At 32.1% G+C, this 19877-nt stretch overlaps 1 protein-coding gene across 1 annotated transcript; it reads left to right on the top strand.

Moving 5' to 3' along the window:
• The first annotated feature begins 16895 nt into the window (after positions 1-16895).
• On the top strand, positions 16896-19559 carry LOC130803863 (zinc finger protein CONSTANS-LIKE 4-like). The gene is made up of 2 exons (XM_057668074.1): positions 16896-17961; positions 18920-19559. The coding sequence occupies exons 1-2, from the start codon at positions 17197-17199 to the stop codon at positions 19235-19237; spliced, it is 1083 nt and encodes a 360-aa protein (XP_057524057.1). The 5' UTR covers positions 16896-17196; the 3' UTR covers positions 19238-19559.
• The last annotated feature ends 318 nt before the right edge of the window (positions 19560-19877 follow it).

The raw sequence follows: 19877 nt of genomic DNA, 5'->3' as shown, positions 1-19877 counted from the left end.
TGGTCTTCGTTAGTAAAACCAAAGATGCTAAAAACCTACACCATATCCAAATGAACTCATGAAACATTCATGTCAAAGATCAAACACAGTAATATAATTTTTTAGGAATGTTTCATTCTTGATGCAGATGTTACCTTGTTGAGTGTGACACATTTAGCAATCCTGATCATATTCTCGTAGAAGATTCTGTAAGAATTATGAATGAAGGTAAATAGCCTTTGCGAATAAAATTAGCAAAATAGTCTTCACAAGTGCATTGCTTCGTAATTAGTACAATAAACTCTATCAAACGAATTGTGCATAATCTGTTTGGCAAGGCTCTTGGCACTATTTGTATCACAAACTCATGTATACAGCAGGCTGACTTCATTGTGAAACTCCATATCTAAAGCAAGCATAAAAAATTTAAAGTGAATAGAAAAGCCACAATCATGGGAAAAAGAAGCTTCACATATAAACAGTTAAAGGTTTCAAAAATTGTTTAATACAACAGAAGAAGCAGCAGTAAATACTAAAAATCCCACCCCAAATTATAATAAACTTAATTGAAGCTCACAAATATGAAAAGAACATCCCATAAGACTAAAATAATTGACAATATATAAGAATATAGATTTGCACTCGAAATAAAATGTTCAAAATAAATGTCATGATTTGATAATTTAACACAGTTACATACCCTTTTTGCGTTGAAAGTTGATAGAAGGTCGAACACTCTCTAGAGGGGGAAGGGGGTGTGTGAATAGAGAGTATGGGCGTTTAAAAATTTTATTTGGAAGATCGTTTCAAGAGATTGAGGAGTCTTTCAAAACCGTTTTCTGAAACAGTTTTGAGTCAATTCGTAAAACAATAACGTATTTGTATGCTTAAGTCTTGATGATTGTACTTGTGGGTATCGATGAGGTCGTAGTCTGACCTAATTAGTACCCACTTGTAAAACAATAACATGATCTCATACTCAAAATGGAGGAAACTCAATAGCTACCTCAAATATACTTTTGAATCTCTCTAACATTGGATGTAGTTACTTAGGTATAACCTTAAGGATCATTCTCTTCTATTCTTCTAGTTGGTTTATTTCAATCAAAACTCTATGCCTTTTAATCCTTGAAGTCTTTACCATGGATTTCAAGGGATTTTCTAACGTTCCAGAGGAGGATCCCTACGCAACTCGACCACACATTGTTCTCTTTAAAATCACATAATTTGTTCTTCTAAATAGTTATGATTTCCCCACCAATTTTCTCCAGCCATTGTGGCCTTATAATTACGTCAAATTTCCCCAATTTTAGTACTATAAAATCTCCTACTATCGTGATTTCTTGAATTTTCAGCTTGACTTTATGACATTCTCCTATTCCCCTCACTTTCTCTCTATTTTCCTAGCTCACTCCAAATCTCTCATGACTTGAAGAACTGATGCTAGCACGTTCGATTATGACTATGGATATGAAGTTATTTGTGGCTCTAGGGTCAATCATTAGTACTATCAATTCTTGCCCATTCACACTCCCTTTTATCTTCATGGTTTTCGGGTTGATTAGGCCTACCACCAAAATGAGGGAGGTTTCACCTATAGTGTGCATTCTTCTTTACTTCACGTTGCTATATTTTTGAGTTTTCCATTAGCTCTTTTGAATATGAGATTACATTTAATGCCCTCTTATTCATACACACATGATTACCATTTGTCACTAGTAAAATAGAGGCCTCAAGCTCTTTTCTCCATCATCTATCGTTGGTCATATCGAGGTTTGGTCTAGGATTGGTAATGGTGGTCATTCACTACAATATAATTTGCTTTTAGTGGGATCTACTAGTACATATAGAGGATTTAGTGACATTTATTAGAGCCTTTAGCAGCAAAATAATAAATCACACTAAAGCTTTTTGCGACATAGAATCTAGTGACATTTCTCACAAATGCCACTATAGATTATAGTAACAATTACATATGCCACTAAAGACCAAATAAAGTGCCACTATCACTTTATAATGAAGCTTAAATAAAAACCAATAATTATTACACTAAAAATATAAATCAGTGGCATTTTTTAAATTGCACTAAATTCAATTTCGCATAAAGTTAAATTTGTTTTAGTGATCATTGGGTGGAAAGAGGGTTGTTTTTGGAGCAAGTGAAATAATTAAAGGGAGTTTTATGGTGTTTGGGTTTAATTGATATTTTTGGTATGGTTTGGTTGGAATTAGAATGGGTTATAGGTAAATAGATGGTTCGTTTAAACCCACCATCTTCTCCCAAACTTTTAGATCCTCTAGTCAAAGCCCCATTTTGTTTTTGGTCAATCCTTAGAGCACAATCCACAGAATTCTCAAGGGTTATAGGCCTATGAATTAAACTCTCAACTCTTGCTTGAGCTCTTCCTTAAGTCTCTTAATAAAGGACTCCATAAGAATTTGTTCTGAAAATTTATCTGAAGGAGCAGTTTTCTCTATAAATGACCTTCGATAATCATCCACACTTTCAGTCTATACCATGGTCAACCACTACTCTTGAAGGGACCCTTGATTCACCAGTCGGAGTTGTCAAAGTAAGAGTCCATTTAACTACGCCATTGTGTGATTAGTCTACGTTGATATTCATGTTGGAACCAAAGAAGAACGTCACCGTCAAGACTGTCCATCGTCGCTTGATCTTCTCTTCTTCACAGAGTATGTAAAAGTTAAAATAATTTTCTGCTCTTAAGTCCCATCCATCGGGATTTTCTCCTTCAAAAATAGAGAAATATGGCCAGTTTCTTGTGACGCCATTTTTTCAGATTGATAGGAGATTTTATTAGGTTTAAAGTTAAATTTAAATTTAATTTAGTGTTATATATTCTGTTAGAAAAAATAGTTGAATTAGCTTTTTTAGAGTTATTTGATCACTATATAAACAAGTCTAGGATTTTAGTTAGAAAAAAAAATAATTATGTAATATTCTATCTATCTATATTCCATATCTTTTGTTAAACAGGTGGGAAAATGGTATCCAAAGCAAACATTTTTACAATTTATTTTTTGTTTTATTTTAGATATTTTCTAGCAATTAGTCCGAATTTAAGTAAAAAAGAACGAGCACAAAATTAATCAACGAGCAAAACTAAAATAAGAATAATAGAATGAAACCGAAAAGCATAACGCAACTAGAAAGGGAAATGCATATTTAAAGTTTGGAAATATTCTTGAAAATAAAGTTAATGCATAAAAAAATATGCACTATAATTAGAGTTGTTCAAATTAATGTGACTCGATTTGAAAACCCAAATCGAAAACAAAAGTTAACTGACCCGAAAATGTGTTACTTTTTCAGGTTTTATCGATTCGATATTATTCGAATCGAAGTTGCACCCGAACCAGTTTACAATCAAAAATGGGAAAACAGAACCTGAACTGCGACCGATTTTTTTACAACTGACATATAACCGTTAACAGAGATTACTCAAACCTAATAGTGACGGATCCCGAGTCATATCTGACCCGAAGCATGCTCAAAATCGAATTCGATCTGGCTAAAACCGACTTACCCAAATGAATTTTTAATCGAAATACTGTAAATCTGAACCAATTTTTAACATAGAAGTATAATTGACTCATATTCAATCATCTTATTAGTTAATCTAATAAAGTGATACTCCCTCCGTTCTTTTTTAATCTTCCACATTACTATAACGAGTAGTTCCAAAAGTTCTTCCACTTTAGAATACTTTCTATTTTTAGAAAGTTTTTATCCCACTTTTACCCCTTAAAACCCCCTTTTCTTTTAATGTACCCCTTTTCTTTTATTTATAATTATTTTCTGTCTCATGCTTTCAATACAATCATTACTTCACACTACTATTTAATTAAAATAATACCCACTACATCCTCATACTTCCAATACAATCATTACTTCACACTACTATTTAATTAAAATAATATCCACTACAACCCAAAGATTCTATTTTCCTTAATATGTGTGAAAAATCCAAAGTGGAATATCAAAAAAGAACGAAGGGAGTAGATATTTTAATAAATTAAATTTTACAAATACATGGTTCTATATATTTATAGTTAATAACCGATGGTCGATGTATATTTAACTATTTTTAATTTTTAATCAAATTAGATGAAAAATGATAGAACTTAATTTTAATTTATAGTCAAACAAGTAAAAATAACACAGCAATAATCACTAATTGACACTACTACATTAATGAGCTATTACTACCCCAAAAACCCGTAGCAATAGGCTCAAAAACTGTTCCTATAGGTCTATAGCGACGGTTCAATACCCGTCGCATTTGTGGCCGTAGGTATAGGTCTACTGCAACGGTTGAGATATCTATTGCAACGGTCTCACTATAACCGTAGCAATAGGTTCTTATCACCGTCGCTATAGACCTATTGCGACGGTTACTTTGAAACCATTGCAATAAGTCTATTGCGACGGTCATTGCAACCTATTGCAACCCCATGTTTTAACCGTTCCAATAGGTCTATTGCGACGGTCATGGCTCTCTATTGCAACGCCTTGTTAAAGCTATAAATTACATATGTATAATTAACTTTGATATAATTCATCAACTCTAATACAAAATAAAGCACCAACTCTAATTAGTTCAATTACTGGCTTTGATACAAGCAAATTACAAAAGGACTTCAACATCAACAATCATCATCCAATAATGAACAACACGTACACTTTTAGCCGTGGCTTTACCTAGGTTTCTTCTTCTTCTTCCTCTTCTTCATTAGCTCCATCAAGTGCCTACATGAACAACACGATTCACTAAATTTAATGGTAAGATAAAATCAAAAACATAGTAAAATGGGAAGAAGAAAAAAACTTACAAATCGATTGTTAGAGTGTGCTCCAACAGAAGAATGTCCATTTGACTCAGTAGGTGGAGTTGTAGCATTACTTCCTATGTTTGATAGATCTGGAAGCACAATATTGACCTCGGGATTGGCTTGAAGTAGTTTCTGTAGTTGGGGATTAGCTTCAAGTACTTGATCCATAACTTGCGATTGCATGTTCTGTAAGAACTCGGGAGGAAATATGTAGCTCGAGTTAGTGCTCACTTTCCTTAGAGAAGTTTTTGTCACACCTTTCCATAGATTCGCACACGTCCACTATGCTCTGGTTTCTTTATCACTTTACTATAAGCATCTTTGTAGTTTGAACCTTGATGTTCTTGTGACTATTGCTTTCATTTTCTCCTATTAACATTTATAACACCAATGTATGCAAATTAAGTCAACAATACACTGTGAAACTCGAGCCATGATATCATGGCTTTCGTACACAAACAATAAGGGCAAATATGTACGGGAACATACAATATTTTGTTTTGCATCATCGAAGCTTGTTTTGTATGACTTTCCTGGCTTTCTTTTTCGAGAAGTGATGTAGACTTTTGCATTTGAAGGTTCTTCCTTATTTGGATCTTGTTGTTTCTATTCAAAATAATTTCATTAGTTAAGTTTATTTTGTATAAATAGATAAAAAACTGAAAAAATAATTACCAATTCTTCACGCAACGTTGCAAAGGATGTAGGACCCATAGTGTGAAAGTCATCCGCCATTTGTCGATTAGATTTATTCTTCTCACTTTCATTCTATTGGATGGAAAAGAAAAGAAATCAGTGAAATATATCTATATCAGAGAAGACTAAAACAAAATAAATATAAGAAGAGGAATACATACTTTAACTTCCTCAGCATCCCAATACTTTAGAAGTAGTTCGAATTGGTAATCTGGAATTATTGGTGGACGCTTATTCCATCTTTCAGCATAAGTGTTATATTTGTAGTAGCTTATAATATCTTACACCTACATTTCCAATCTTTCCACATGGCATTCATAGTGGTCAACGCCCATGTTCTGCCAGCATCGTGTACCACATACTTCTCCTATATATTTAATTTTTACTTAGTAAACATTTTATCATACATATAAAATAAAGTAGAAATGAGCAAATAATAATTTCATGCACTTACTTGGACATACTTCCACATTTTGTCGTGTGTGTGTAAGCTTGGTCATTCACAATAATTCAGCGGTGCATACTCAGGATTCCTAGCCATAGTCCCTAGAAATCGACTGTATTCATTGCTAATTTTTTTTGTAGGACCAATTGGTTGTCCAACTGCGTTAAGGACGACCATTGGTCGTTCATGCATTGTACGAGCATGAGCCTCAACTAGCTTTATGGGACCTCGATGCTTCTTCTTTTTTGGAGCTGAAAAAAATAGAAATACATTGACATGTGATGGACTTTAAAACTGAAGCATAATAATAATTTTTTAAAAAATAAGTTGTGTTGCAAATCAAACCTTGAACCACAATTCTATTTTCTTCTGCTTCTTGTTCTATATGTTCTTCATGTATTGGTTCAATATCACCTACGGTACAGCCTACTTCATTTGCATTTGTGGGAGAAGGTTGATGATCACTAGAAAAGATTAGTTCATTTGCATTGTTAATTTCATTTTCAAGATCCTTTCTTTGCATTTATTTCTTTCGAAGATCACGATAGCAAAACTTGGTGTTCATTTTCTTGGGTTGTTATGGTTGCATACCTTGTTGTTGCATAGGCTGCTGCAACAAAGGTTGTTGCACAGAAAGCTCTTGGTGATGTTCTTGGTGATGTTGTTCTTGTTCCACACCCTCTTGATGTTTTTGTCTGTTATGTTGTGCAACCTTTACTTGCTTGAGTTGTTCATGTTGTTGGCTAGAAGGAGATAAAAAGGCAGACACACCCTCTCTTTGAGCATGATCGCTTCTTTGTGGATTTTTTCATTGTAAACTGAAAAAACAAAGTAAGATGCATACATTACATATAAAAAATTAGACCAATCTTTTCAATGTGATTGCCTCTTTAAACCAATCTTTGAAATCCTTGCAATGACTTTAAGCCCTATCCCATTTTCTCTTTCGATGAGTCTCTACTGTTGCTTTGTGCTCACTATGATAGAAGAATAGAAAATGTTAAACAATAAACGAGAGATAAAAAATGAATAATAAATCTTAGCTTAAAGGTTTACTAGTCATACTTAATGTATCTCTCAACTTCTTCACAATTGCAATTGAACAAGACATATTGGTGCACTTGACTCCATGTGACTTGATTGATGACAAACCCAACCTGTTTCTTCTTTGAAGTTTTTCCTCTTCCCCTGATAGGATGTCCAAGCTTTGGAAGAAATTCTTGTGAAATAGAAGGCTCACTGACTTATGGACATGGACCTTTTGACCTAATGAGATATCGAGTAACAAATCTAGCACATTCCTTGGCCAAGAAGCCTTCAGCCATTGAAGCCTCCGGACGACCCTTATTCCAAACATCTGACTTCAATTCCCGAAGATATCTCTCAATTGCATACATGCACCTTCATGCAACAGGTCCACCAAGCTTAATTGGTTCTACTAAGTGAACCGGAAAATGAACCATGACATCAAAAAAAGCTGGTGGAAAAATCCCCTCAAATTGACATAAAGTTTCAACTATCTCAGAATGAAGTTTATTAACATCTTGAGGGTTAATAAGTGGTTGCAAGTAGACATCAATATCTTTTCCAGGAGACAATGGGTCGGGAATAAGTGATGACAAAATTAGAAACTCTGACTTTGTGGGCAACCATGGAGGCAAGTTATAGTTGACCAAAATTACTGGCCATGTACTATGCACAATGTTCATTGAATTAAATGGGTTAAACCCATCTGTGGCTAATGCAGGCCTCACATTACGAGGATCTTGAGCAAATTTTGGATACAATTTGTCAAAGTTCTTCCAAGCTTCACCGTCCACCGGATGTTGCAAAAGTCCAAGTTCGTCTTTTCCTCGACCATTTGCATGCCATTTCATGTAATTAGCTGTTTCGGCTCACATATATAACCTTTGCAACCTTTCCTTAAGTGTAAAGTATCTTCAAATTTTTGCTGGAATTTTATGTGCCTTTTCTGAGGTATCTTCAGTGTGATCATTTTCGTTCGATTTCCACCTTGAGGCCCCACAAACATGACAACTTGTTGCAGTTGCATGCTCATCCCAATATAGCATGCAGTCATTAGGGCATGCATTGATTTTTTTATAATCTAAACCTAAAACTTTCAACACTTTTTTTGCCTCATTCAACGATGTTGGCAATACAGAATCATCGGGTAGAACTTCCTTAAATAATGCTAGCAAAGCAGAAAATGCAACATTACTCAACTTATGATCACACTTGTATATATAAAGGCGAATTGTAAACGCAAGTCTAGAGAACTTTTTGCAACCAGGATATAATTCTTGTTGGCCTTCTTCTATTACACTTAGAAACTTCTTTGCCTCATCATTTGGCCCTTCTCTCAGAGTAACGTTGAACATTTCTTGTATACCATCATTCATGTTCAATGGTTCATCATGTGCCTCTAATTCTGTTTCATCACCCATCTTCCCATACCTAGAAAATTCATCACTTCTTGGTACAAAATCATTGCAAATGATATGATCTTTCACGTCATTCTGACCATACCAATATCGATGATAACACATACAACATGGGCAACTAATTTGATTTCCTAGGGACCTTGTAGCAAAAGCTTTTTCAATGTATTCATCCGTTCCTTTTTGATAATCATTACTCCATCTAGGAAATTCCCACCACTTATCCATTTACTAAAAGTAACTATTATAAGATTTTATACTAAAAGCAAAAACACTAGATCAATTAACAATTAATCAACTTTTATCAAGAAATCAGAGATTTGAATTATGATTATATTACTAATAATAAGTCAAATAAAAATTAATTAACAATTTAATTAACAAAAAGCAAATAGCAAATAATAGCAGCAACTCAACCAATTATGATTAACCAGAGATTAGAATTATGATTATGATTAACCAGAGATTTGAATTATGAAATTACCTCAACCAATTAATTAACAAATAGCAAAAAATAGCAACAACTCAACAACAGTAGCGAACAACAGCCAGGACGGCGAACAACAGAGTAGCAACCACCAATGACAGCGGCAGCATCGTCCCACGACCCAACAGCAGCTACCCACGACGCAACAGCACCGTTCCACGACCCAACAGAACCGTCCAACGGCAGCAGCAGCAACGACCCAATAGCAGCAACAACGACCACTTACGGTAGCCCGCAGCGACCAACGAACACTAGAAGCGCCGACCAACCACAATAGATGAGTGGAGCCAACGTGTAGCAGCCCCCGCCACGCAACACCTCCGAACAGCCGTGCAAAACAGCTAAGTCGAAGCAGCAACAGTAGATCGAAATTCGCAAAGAAGAATTAGAATTAAATTGATGTGTAAATGAGAAATTAAGTTAAGTTTTAGAGGAAATTACAATTTAGTTTGTGAAATTGGGTTTTTTGAGAAGTAAGAGTGAATGTATGGTAAGAATCAGAAAGTAAGTGAAGGTGAGAAGGTTGAAAGTAAGTGAAATTTTTATTTTTCATTTCCCGGCAAACACTGCCCTCCTTAATTTAATTTCATCAATTGAAGGTCTATTGCGACGGTTAATACACAACCGTAGTAATAAGTATCCGTCCCATAGCAATAAGTAGTCTATTGCGACGGTTTTAAACTAACCGTAGCAATAGGGTCCTAACTGTCGCAATACAGTATCTATTGCTACGGTTTAAGTCTAACCGTCGCAATAGAGCGTCGCCATTGCTCGTTAATGTAGTAGTGTGATTTGCATTTGAACTATTTTGCTTTGTGTAAAGGGAATCTTATCATCAATTAAAAAATGACTAACAACTTAACTTGATATTGACTCGATCGATAGTAATTAGTAATTCGTAGCCGAATTCTATCGGAAAAAAATACTCGAACCTCATCTGTACCCGGTAAACAAAACCAATTATTAATCGATGACAACCCGAGACCGATTGATTCTCGACTAGAACTTCGAACGACACTGAACCGATGCTAACCCAATAGCTCAAATAATTGATCTTCAACCGAACCGCAACTAACCGACCCGACCCGAGTATGACCCGCCATAACACGTATCCAAAAACTAATTGATCTGAAATACAACAGAACCGAATGACACCCGTCCAAACCGACTCGATCACTCGAATGCACAACTCTAACTATAATCACTAAAATTAGGAAAAATTACGTGTAATAATCAAACAACATTTAACTGATTTCCCTACTATAATTCCAATTTTTTACTAAACATCAATAATTCCAACTATAAGGGGTGCTTGCTAAGAATGCACCATGGTAACCTTTTACCTATACAACTCATTTTACATAAAAAATGTAAAAGTAAATACAAAATTAAATTATAATAAAATCAAAAAATCAAAAAATATAAAAAAGAAAAAATCAAGTAAGTTTTTTTTTTGAATTTTTATTTTTTATAATATTCATTTTTTATTTTTTATATGAATTAACCTGCAAAAATCGGTCAACATTGGGCAACAATGTTTCTGAATAAGTGACTCTAAAATTTGGATTATTCATGGTTAATTAAAAATTGGGATTATTATAGCAAAATCAATTAACAATTTGATTATTCTGGGTAATTTTTCCTTAAAAATATATATATAAAAAAAATAAAGTTAGTGGAAAAAATATGGTAAACATAAATACTAATAAAGTTAAAATAAAATTAGTGGGAACAAAAGAGGAGCGCATCACCATTATTCCATAAGTATTATGACAATGTCAATGTTAATGGGAAATAACTAGGGACAATAAGTATTAAAAAGTCTTAAAATTGGGATACTAAAAATAATTATGTAAAAAATAATGTGATTTAAATAAAAAAATGTTTTAGATGAATATCTAATGAGATTAATAAAAAAAAAATTGAATATCAAATGAAGGGATATAAAAGTTTATTTTAAGTTTTAAATTTTGTTGTTTTGATTTTCAATACAACATCCACAAACTATTAAATATATGTCATTAAACGAAAAAAAATAAATTAATTGTGCTATTAAGAATTACAAAAGAGTACCAGGTCATATAAAAAAAGTATGGAAAATTTTACGTTGTGACATTGAGTTTTTAACTTTTTCACAAATATTTTTTTAAATCTACGTGGTGACCTTAAGCATATCTACCACGTGAAATAATTGAAAGGCCAAAGTCACCATATGGATTAATAAAAAAAGTTTGTCTACCATTTATAAAAGTCAAAAACTCAAGGTTACTATATGGAATTTTCCAAAACGTAATGAAGTAAATTATAGGACGAATTAAATCAAAATAGAATATTGAGCAAATTTTTAGAGGAATTGATTGCTATACTTTCTATGGGTCTGCATGAAAACTCAATCCGAAATATCCGATCCGAATTATTCGTATTCGGTTTTCAAAACCAGATAATTTACTCGGTTTTCACAAACCAAATAATCCAGATCGGGTAACCGATTTAAAAAAAATCAGATATCGGATCGAGTTTTTATCGAAATCGGATATTCGATTGTACATTTTTTTTTTACTCTTTTCATTAAATAAATTAATGATGGTTTTTCTTAAGCTAATCTTGGGTTGAATCTTAATATAATTGTTCTCCTGCAAATTCTTTTTTTTCATGATTGTTCTTATTTAAACTAATGAGAAATAATGTTATTCTTTAATTTTCATAAGGTAGAAATTTACAAGATTTAAACATGTAAATGATATAGACAATTACACACTGAAGATTGCTAAGAGATCAAATACTCTCTAGAGGAGGGGGATGAATAAAGACTATGCCTGTTTAAAATTTTTCTGTGGAAAGTAAGCTAAATAGCTTGGGAGACCATTCAAAATAGTTTTCTGCAACTATTTTACACTAGTGGAAAAAAATTTTATTTGCTGCGGTTTTTTGGCCATAATATGCTGCAGTTTTGGCCCGCAGCAATAGTGATAGCAGCAAATAACCTATTTTAAATGCTGCGGTTTTAAACCGCAGCAAAAAAACTAACTATTTGCTGCAGGCTTCTTAAAAAACCGCAGCAAATAAGCATTATTTGCTGCGGTTTTAAGAAGCCCACAGCAAATAAGTGTCTATTAAACGAAAAAATAAAAATAAAAAAATAAATTTTTTTAAATTTTTTTTTAATTTTTTGCTTTTTCGTTTAATAGTATTAAATTATTCAATAATGTACAATGTAATAAACAATAATTAATCCAATGAAAATCACCAATTAACACCAATAATCACCAATAATCTCTTTGTAAACTCTCGATCATATATATAATATAATATAATAATATGTACATATACAAATTAAAGTCCTAATAAATCGAAAGTGAATAGTGGATTCGAGTTAAGAATTTTTGTCCTTCAAATAAACATCGACATGGCAAACTATCAATCTGCAAATCAGCGAACACAAATAAGCATTAAACCATTCCAAAAACATAATTAATTAACATCCTAGAAGTACATTAGAATACCAACTTAATCCTAAAAATAGAAAATGAATAATACATTATTTTATAAGTAATGTATATAAATCTCATTTTATTTTGAGGTTCTTTAAATCTCTTCAATTTCTTAGCCGATTTTCGATAAGCAAAAGCCACTATCCTACTTCCAAATTTCTACATCACACACATAATAAAGCAAAGCAGGTTTAATACAAGCAAAAATATTTATCACCAAATAAAGATTATATATAATTAAATTACATGATTATAATCTTACATGATGTCGTTTACAAGAACAACTACCCATTGAACCATTGATACCACATACACAAGTAATTATTCACATTCAAATATACAATTACATATATACATAAGTAAATTATTCACATTCAATCTACCCTAAAAATCCTAATTAATTAAAATTATTCACATTCAAATATTCATGTACATACATAAGTAAATTATTCACATTTAAATATAAAATACATACCTTGATAATGAGATATGATAATTTTGTTTCTAGAATAAGATTATGTAACCTACAATGAAATACAAAATCAAAATTAGTATAAAAAAGACTAAATCCTTATTAAAACACAATGACTTGAAAAAGAACAAGACTAGCCATAATTTCGTGGCTTTTGAAGGAAAAGCAACAATACTGGGTTTTAGAACTTAAACAAAGATGGAGAACGAAATTCGTGCAATGGGCGGTTACTGAAGCAACAAATTTCAACAACAAAGGAATTTGAAGAACTTAAACAAAGTCGTGGGGTTTGGAAGATTATGAACGAAATGAAGAGAAAACACAGTACAGTCGTATGATTTGAAAAATTTGAAGAACTTGAAGAGATTTTTCTTGGGTTTTTGAAGAAATTTTCTGAAATTCATAAGCTTGAAGAAGAAGACAGTCGTCGTCGTGGGATTTTGAAGAAAGTTATTTTAGGGTTTTAAGCAATTAAACGTCAAAACGCGTTTTTATATTTTTTGAACTGGCTATTTGCTATGGGCTTCTTAAAAAACCGCAGCAAATAAGTGATTATTAAAAAAAACAACAAATAAGCATTATTTGCTGCGGTTTTAATAAAACCGCAGCAAATAAGTATTAAAAAAAATAAAAAAATAATTTTTTTAAAACTTATTTGCTGTAGTTTTATTAAAACCGCAGCAAATAATGCTTTTTTTTTTCGTTTAATGAGCACTTATTTGCTGCGGGCTTAATAAAATTGCACCAAATAATGCTTATTTGTTGCAGGCATCATGAAAATCGCAGCATTTGTATTATATATATATATATATATATATATATATATATATATATATATATATATATATATATATATATATATATATATATATATATATATATATATATATATATATATATATATATATATATATATATATATATATATTTTCTATTTAATGCTGCGTATAAGGAAAACCACAGCAAATGAGGTTTTTTCCACTAGTGTTAGATCGAATAATAGATCTATGAACTATGTGCGAAAATAAACTTAAATAATAATAAGAGATTTGTTAATGAGGTTCAGCTATTAATAGTTTACTCCCTGCCTATGGGTTCTCTTCCAACCCCTAGGATTCAACGCCTTTCATTACTGAACTTTAAGACAACTTAGAAGATCTCTCTATCTTCTTTCACCACGTTCTTTCCCTTGAAGATTGTCTTACAAGTTCCCTTAATAAAAGCACTGATCCCAATCTCACAATAGAGAAAACAAATTACAAACTTTAAAAAGTATGTCAAGCTTAGGCGTAGTTAATAACAAAAGTTCTAACTCTTTTTAATTCTAAATCCTATTACAAATGAAAGAGTTTGGTGAACCAAGTTTTACAACGCTTTATGAATACTGGATCTAGGGATGGCAACGGGTCGGATCTGGACCGGGTCCAGGTGGACCCGGATCCAGATTCGTTTTCAGGAACAGGATACAGATCTGAACCCGAATCCGCGGGTACAGTTTTGCAAGACCCAGATCCGGATCCGCGGATACTGCGGATCCAGTACTGGATCCGGGTCCAAAACGGGTCTACTTGTTTTTGCTTTTTTTTTGTATTTTTGAATGTGTTGAGATTGCAATAAAGCGATGTTTATAGACTAATGTTAATAATATATATAATTTTACAATCAATCACCCAAAAAAACATTATACAACTTAAAATTTTATTCTCAATTGTGACTCATAGAATATAATTTTTAATATTGATTAATTTTTAAAATAATCTAACTATTAAATCAACCTTCTCATAATAATGGGAAATATTTTTTTAGATGATGCATGCAAGAAAATCAAATTAAATAATCTACATCATCCATCCATACATATACTCCAATTTAGAATCAAAAAACACATAATTAGGAGTATATTTAACAAATTAAATAAATCACTTAAAATACTTGTAATCTAATTATTAAGATTAGGCAAATCTAATTTCAATGAAAGTTGATAATCTTCACTTACAACCCTTAACTTCTCATCTTCATGATTAACTGAAGGGACACAGTAATTCAGTGCATCCTCCTGTTGGTGATAACTTTCAGACCAGTAATTCAGTGCATCCTTCTTTTTTATTTGTTTGGACTATATAATTAAATATGTACTCTATATTAAAGAAGTATATATATGTGAATGTGAGTCTTAAATTATAATGTATATTTAATATAAAAAAAACCTTAGTATGTAGACGTTTTGACAAACTAGAGTCTGGACTACTCGGAGGCAGTGAGGGAGGGGAATAGGGGATTTAAATTTTAATATATATTTAATATATAAAAAATAACAATAAAAATAAAACGGGTCCTCCAGATCCGCGGGTCCGGGTCTGGGTATTTTTCTCAGATTCGGATTCAGACCCGTGAAATTTAAACGGATCCGAATCCGACGGGTCCAATTTTTTAGGATCCAAATCCGTGAAAACAGATACGGATCCAGGGATCCGGGTCGAGTCCAATACCCATTGCCATCCCTGTCTGGATCTCAATGCAAATAGAAAGTAAGTTTGTGAGAAGTGTTTGCAATCTTAATCCTTGAATGATGCTTCATATATATATGCCACACCTCAACATAATCTTGCAAATCAAGAAAACTTCATCCGACAATCTCGCTAATCTAATCAATCTGGTCCAGTTTTCAAAACCTTGAGACGCAAGCAAAACTGACCCTCTACTTGAGACTTATTCAAACACGTTTTTAAATGCTATTTTTAGTTATTTCAATACTTTAATGTGCTACCACGTTAATACTCTTACAAGAAATTTAAAATACAACAATTCAAATAATAATATGTAAATATAATCCAAATTAAATTCCTACATTTTAGCTTAATCTAAATTCTTTTTCTTTTTTTTGGTTTAAGTTAAAAAATAATCTCCACACTTATAGGAATACTTATAATTAGTAAAACTTGTTTGCCAAGCAAATTATTCATTCAAACATTCAAATAATAAAACGTGTAATACATCTTAAACACACGTCTATGTTTAAATTCAATTTCAAATATAACCTTATCTAAATAAAGACAATTAACTTAAGTCATTTTAATTCAAACTTAATTTAACATATTTTGGACTTAAGTTATTTATCATTTAACCACTTAATATCTAATATGATTTTAGACCTACTTAAACAACTAAATATAATTAATTAATTTATTTGTTTAATTTAATATGTGTTTTGAATTATCGTCACTTAAAAGAGTTGAGTCTTTACACACTTGCAAGATTAAAAATATTCTAAAATAAAAATATTGTTTGAATTTTTTAAAATGTTAGTATTTTTAGAGAGTAAGTATTTGAATTTTAATTATTTATTTTAAAATTTTATTTTGAATTGCATTAATTTTTTTTATGTTTTTCTTTTTTTATATGAATTAATCAGCAAAAACTGCTCAACATTTGGACAACGATGTTTTTGGATAAGTGAGCATATAATTGGAATTATTCATTATAAATTTAAAATTGAGATTATTATAGGAAAATCAATTAAAAATTAGATTATTCTGGATATTTCTTTAAAAATATATAAATAAAAAAGTTAATAGAAAACATATAGTAAACACAAATATTAATAAAGTTAAACTAAAATTAATGTGAACGAAAGAGGGGCGGATCACCATAACTCAATAAGTATTATAACAATGTCAAAGCTAATGGAAAATAACTGGAGACAGTAAGCACTAAAAAATCATAAAATTAGGCTTACTATAAATAATTACATAAAAAATGATTTGATGTAGATAGAAAAATTATTTAGATATACATCAAATGAGATTATTCAAAATTAAAATTGGAATATCGAATGAAGGGATATAAAAAGATTATTTTAAGTATTAATTTTGTTGTTTTGATTACAAATACATTATCACAAATTATTTAAAATATGTCATTAAGTGAAAAATTTAATTGTGCTATTAAAAGTTATAAAAAGTAAATTGTAGTAGGAGGAATTAAATAAAAAAAAGAATATTGAGCAAATTTTTAGAGGAATTAATTGGTATACTTCCATTATTGGAACGAAGAAAGAGAAATACAAGGGCCACAAAGGATAAGAATTTGAGGAGGATAGAAAAATCAATTTTGTCATCTTTGTTTGTCGTTCCAATTATATGGCTAAGGTTCATCCACATGTCATTCATCCATTCGTCTAACCTAGATCTCCTCTCTCTCCTGATCAGATTATTGATTGACTCGTACTCATCTTCTTCCGTTCCTCCTAAATCTTCTTTTCCCACCCAAAACAAGAAACATTACTATAACCAACAAACAAGAAAAAAAGAAAGAGCGAAAAGAAAAAGAGGATGGGAAGAGGTTTAATGGCAGCAGCAAAGCTATGTGACTCGTGCAAATCAGCAACAGCCACAATATTCTGCCGTGCGGATGCAGCTTATTTGTGCACATCTTGCGATGCAAAAGTGCACGCAGCTAATAAACTAGCATCAAAACACGGCCGTGTTTGGGTTTGTGAAGTTTGTGAAAATGCTCCTGCTACTGTTACTTGTAAAGCTGATGCTGCTCATCTTTGTGCTACTTGTGACCATGATATTCACTCTGCTAATCCTCTTGCTCAAAGACATGACCGTGTCCCTCTTTCACCTTTCTATGACCCATCAGATCATCATTCCTCTGATGCTGATGAAGCTGCTGCTAAATCTGCTGCCATTAATAAGTTATTTGGTGATGATTATTATTCTGATGCTGATGAAGCTGAAGCTGCCTCATGGCTTGTTCTTAATGCCAACAAACAAGATGATCAGCCTAAGTCAATTGATTATCTCTTTTCTGGAGGTGGTAATGATGGTCATGATGATATGGACCCGTATTTGGATTTTGATTTTGGAGTTGAGACTAAACCTGAAACGGATCTTAGTTCTGATGGAGTTGTTCCAGATCCGGATCAGAAAGTTCACACTCAGATGATTCAGCATCAACCTTCAATGTTTGCGCTTTCTACTTTTAATCCTCATTTCAATAATAATCATTTTGATGGCTTTGAGAATACTTCTGCTGCATGCAAATCTTTTCCACTCTCTTCTTACACTACTCAGCCGTCTCTCAGCCACAGTGTAAGTCTGTTAATTAGCCTGCTGTAATCTTTACATTATGTACTGTTTATATATTATCCTCTCCCATTCACGTTGAGTGTCTCATTTACTTTTTGGATACTACGCATCTCTTACTCTTAATTTGTATTTTATTATTAATCTATAAGTTAAAATTAAGTTATGTGGGATCTTTTTTTATTCGTCTCAATGTCAGGATTATTCATATCAACTTTCCGTAATTTTTAATTATGCACGATTTAAGAAATTAAGAATTGAATAAGTGTATTGGATAAAGTTCATAAAATAAATAAGTCATTTATGATGATAGGAGGAGTATTATCTTTCTTAAATGTTGAAAGTTTCTCTGAGTTAGATTCTCACCACAAAACTCCTCATCGGTATAATTATAGAGTATTCCCCGTCCTATCGATTAAAAAACTACAACTATAGATGTCTAATAGCTTCAAATTTCGAATTTGTCTCTTTACTCAAAACCATATAATGTTAGGATGATTATTCATCAATCATTATATTTAAGTTAACAATCCAATATTCTAATGATGTAGATACTTTCTCACATCTGAAGTATTTCTATCACTCCCCTCACTTGTAAATCACTTGTAAACCGTAATTTATCCTAGAACCACCTTTAGCTCAATATCTTGTTAAATTTTTTAATGGGCTTGTATAGAACAAGACCAGCATAAGAGAGCAATTGATTGTACATAAGTATAATGAAGTTCTATCCTAAAACTAATTGGTATTAGAAGGACTAACCCATCAGGTGTATATATATATTATTGAACTTCTCTCTAATAATTTTTGATATGAGATTACATTATGTTATTTTTTCAACTAAAATATGATATTATTGTGTTTATAACATGCTTATAATTAAATTAACTAGAGGAATCAATAAGAACATACATAATAGTCTTCAATTTACTAATATCTGTAGAATACAATATCTGTGATTCAGATGTCTTCATCATCAATGGATTTTGGAGTAGTGCCAGATGCTGGAGCCATGGCGGATGTAGCGTCTACTGGATTCGACAAACAGCAACAAATGAAGATGATAGGGATGGACAGAGAAGCAAGAGTGTTAAGGTATAGAGAGAAAAGAAAGAACCGCAAGTTTGAAAAAACAATCCGTTACGCTTCTAGGAAAGCCTATGCTGAGACTAGGCCTCGCATTAAGGGCCGATTTGCCAAGCGTACCGACGTTGACGCCACCTCCTCCGTTGACAGCCTTTTCAACTCCGACTCGGGTTATGGAGTCGTACCAACGTTTTAATTATAATCGTTATGCTAATTATGATAATGAACTGAAGAAGATTATATATTAATTCATGTTTAAACCTATAAACTTGTACTATATGTTTTTTGTTTTCAGTTTGTTTAGAGGTAATCAGGTAAGTAAGCTAAGTAGTGTTTTGATGTTGGTTATTCGGTCTTAAAAATGGTGATGGTGATGATGATGATCAAAGCTTTGTTGAGATTCTCTGAGCCGGTGATTCAGTTGTACTAATTATATCGTTCAACATCTTGTGTGTAGGGATATTAATTGTACCCAGTTTTCTTATTAATTGTGAAGTAGTAGCAATTTTTAGCTTTTATGTATGGTTTTGTTTTGTTTTGTTTTGTTTAATATAACTCACCGTATCCAGATCTGAGAGTTTATTGGTGCTTTCGGCCTATTCTTGGGGCTTTGTTAAATTAATGATAATTTAAAAAGGTGATTGATTAGTTTATTAGATGATCATGCTTAGTACAAGCCATCACTTCTCTCTACAATTGGTCAATGTGGACAAGGGTGATCCATGCAAGGGGGTCTTGTTCAATGTGCATGAATAGATGCAGATGCAGGAATATCCCTTGTTTCCACACTCAATATAATCAGAAAACTAGTCTTGGATGGGTTTTGGATTGACTTA

The sequence above is a fragment of the Amaranthus tricolor genome, chromosome 17 (genome assembly GCF_026212465.1).
Source record: "Amaranthus tricolor cultivar Red isolate AtriRed21 chromosome 17, ASM2621246v1, whole genome shotgun sequence".
Lineage (NCBI taxonomy): Eukaryota > Viridiplantae > Streptophyta > Magnoliopsida > Caryophyllales > Amaranthaceae > Amaranthus > Amaranthus tricolor.
Note: the sequence above shows the minus strand (reverse complement) of the source record. Positions and strands in the feature narration are given on the sequence as shown.

Excerpts from the sequence above, each read along its gene's own strand:
- LOC130803863 (XM_057668074.1), top strand. The coding sequence starts at position 17,197 with ATGGGAAGAGGTTTAATGGCAGCAGCAAAGCTATGTGACTCGTGCAAA. Across the intron at positions 17,962-18,919 it reads AGCCGTCTCTCAGCCACAGT|ATGTCTTCATCATCAATGGA; the intron begins GTAAGTCTGTTA and ends TCTGTGATTCAG.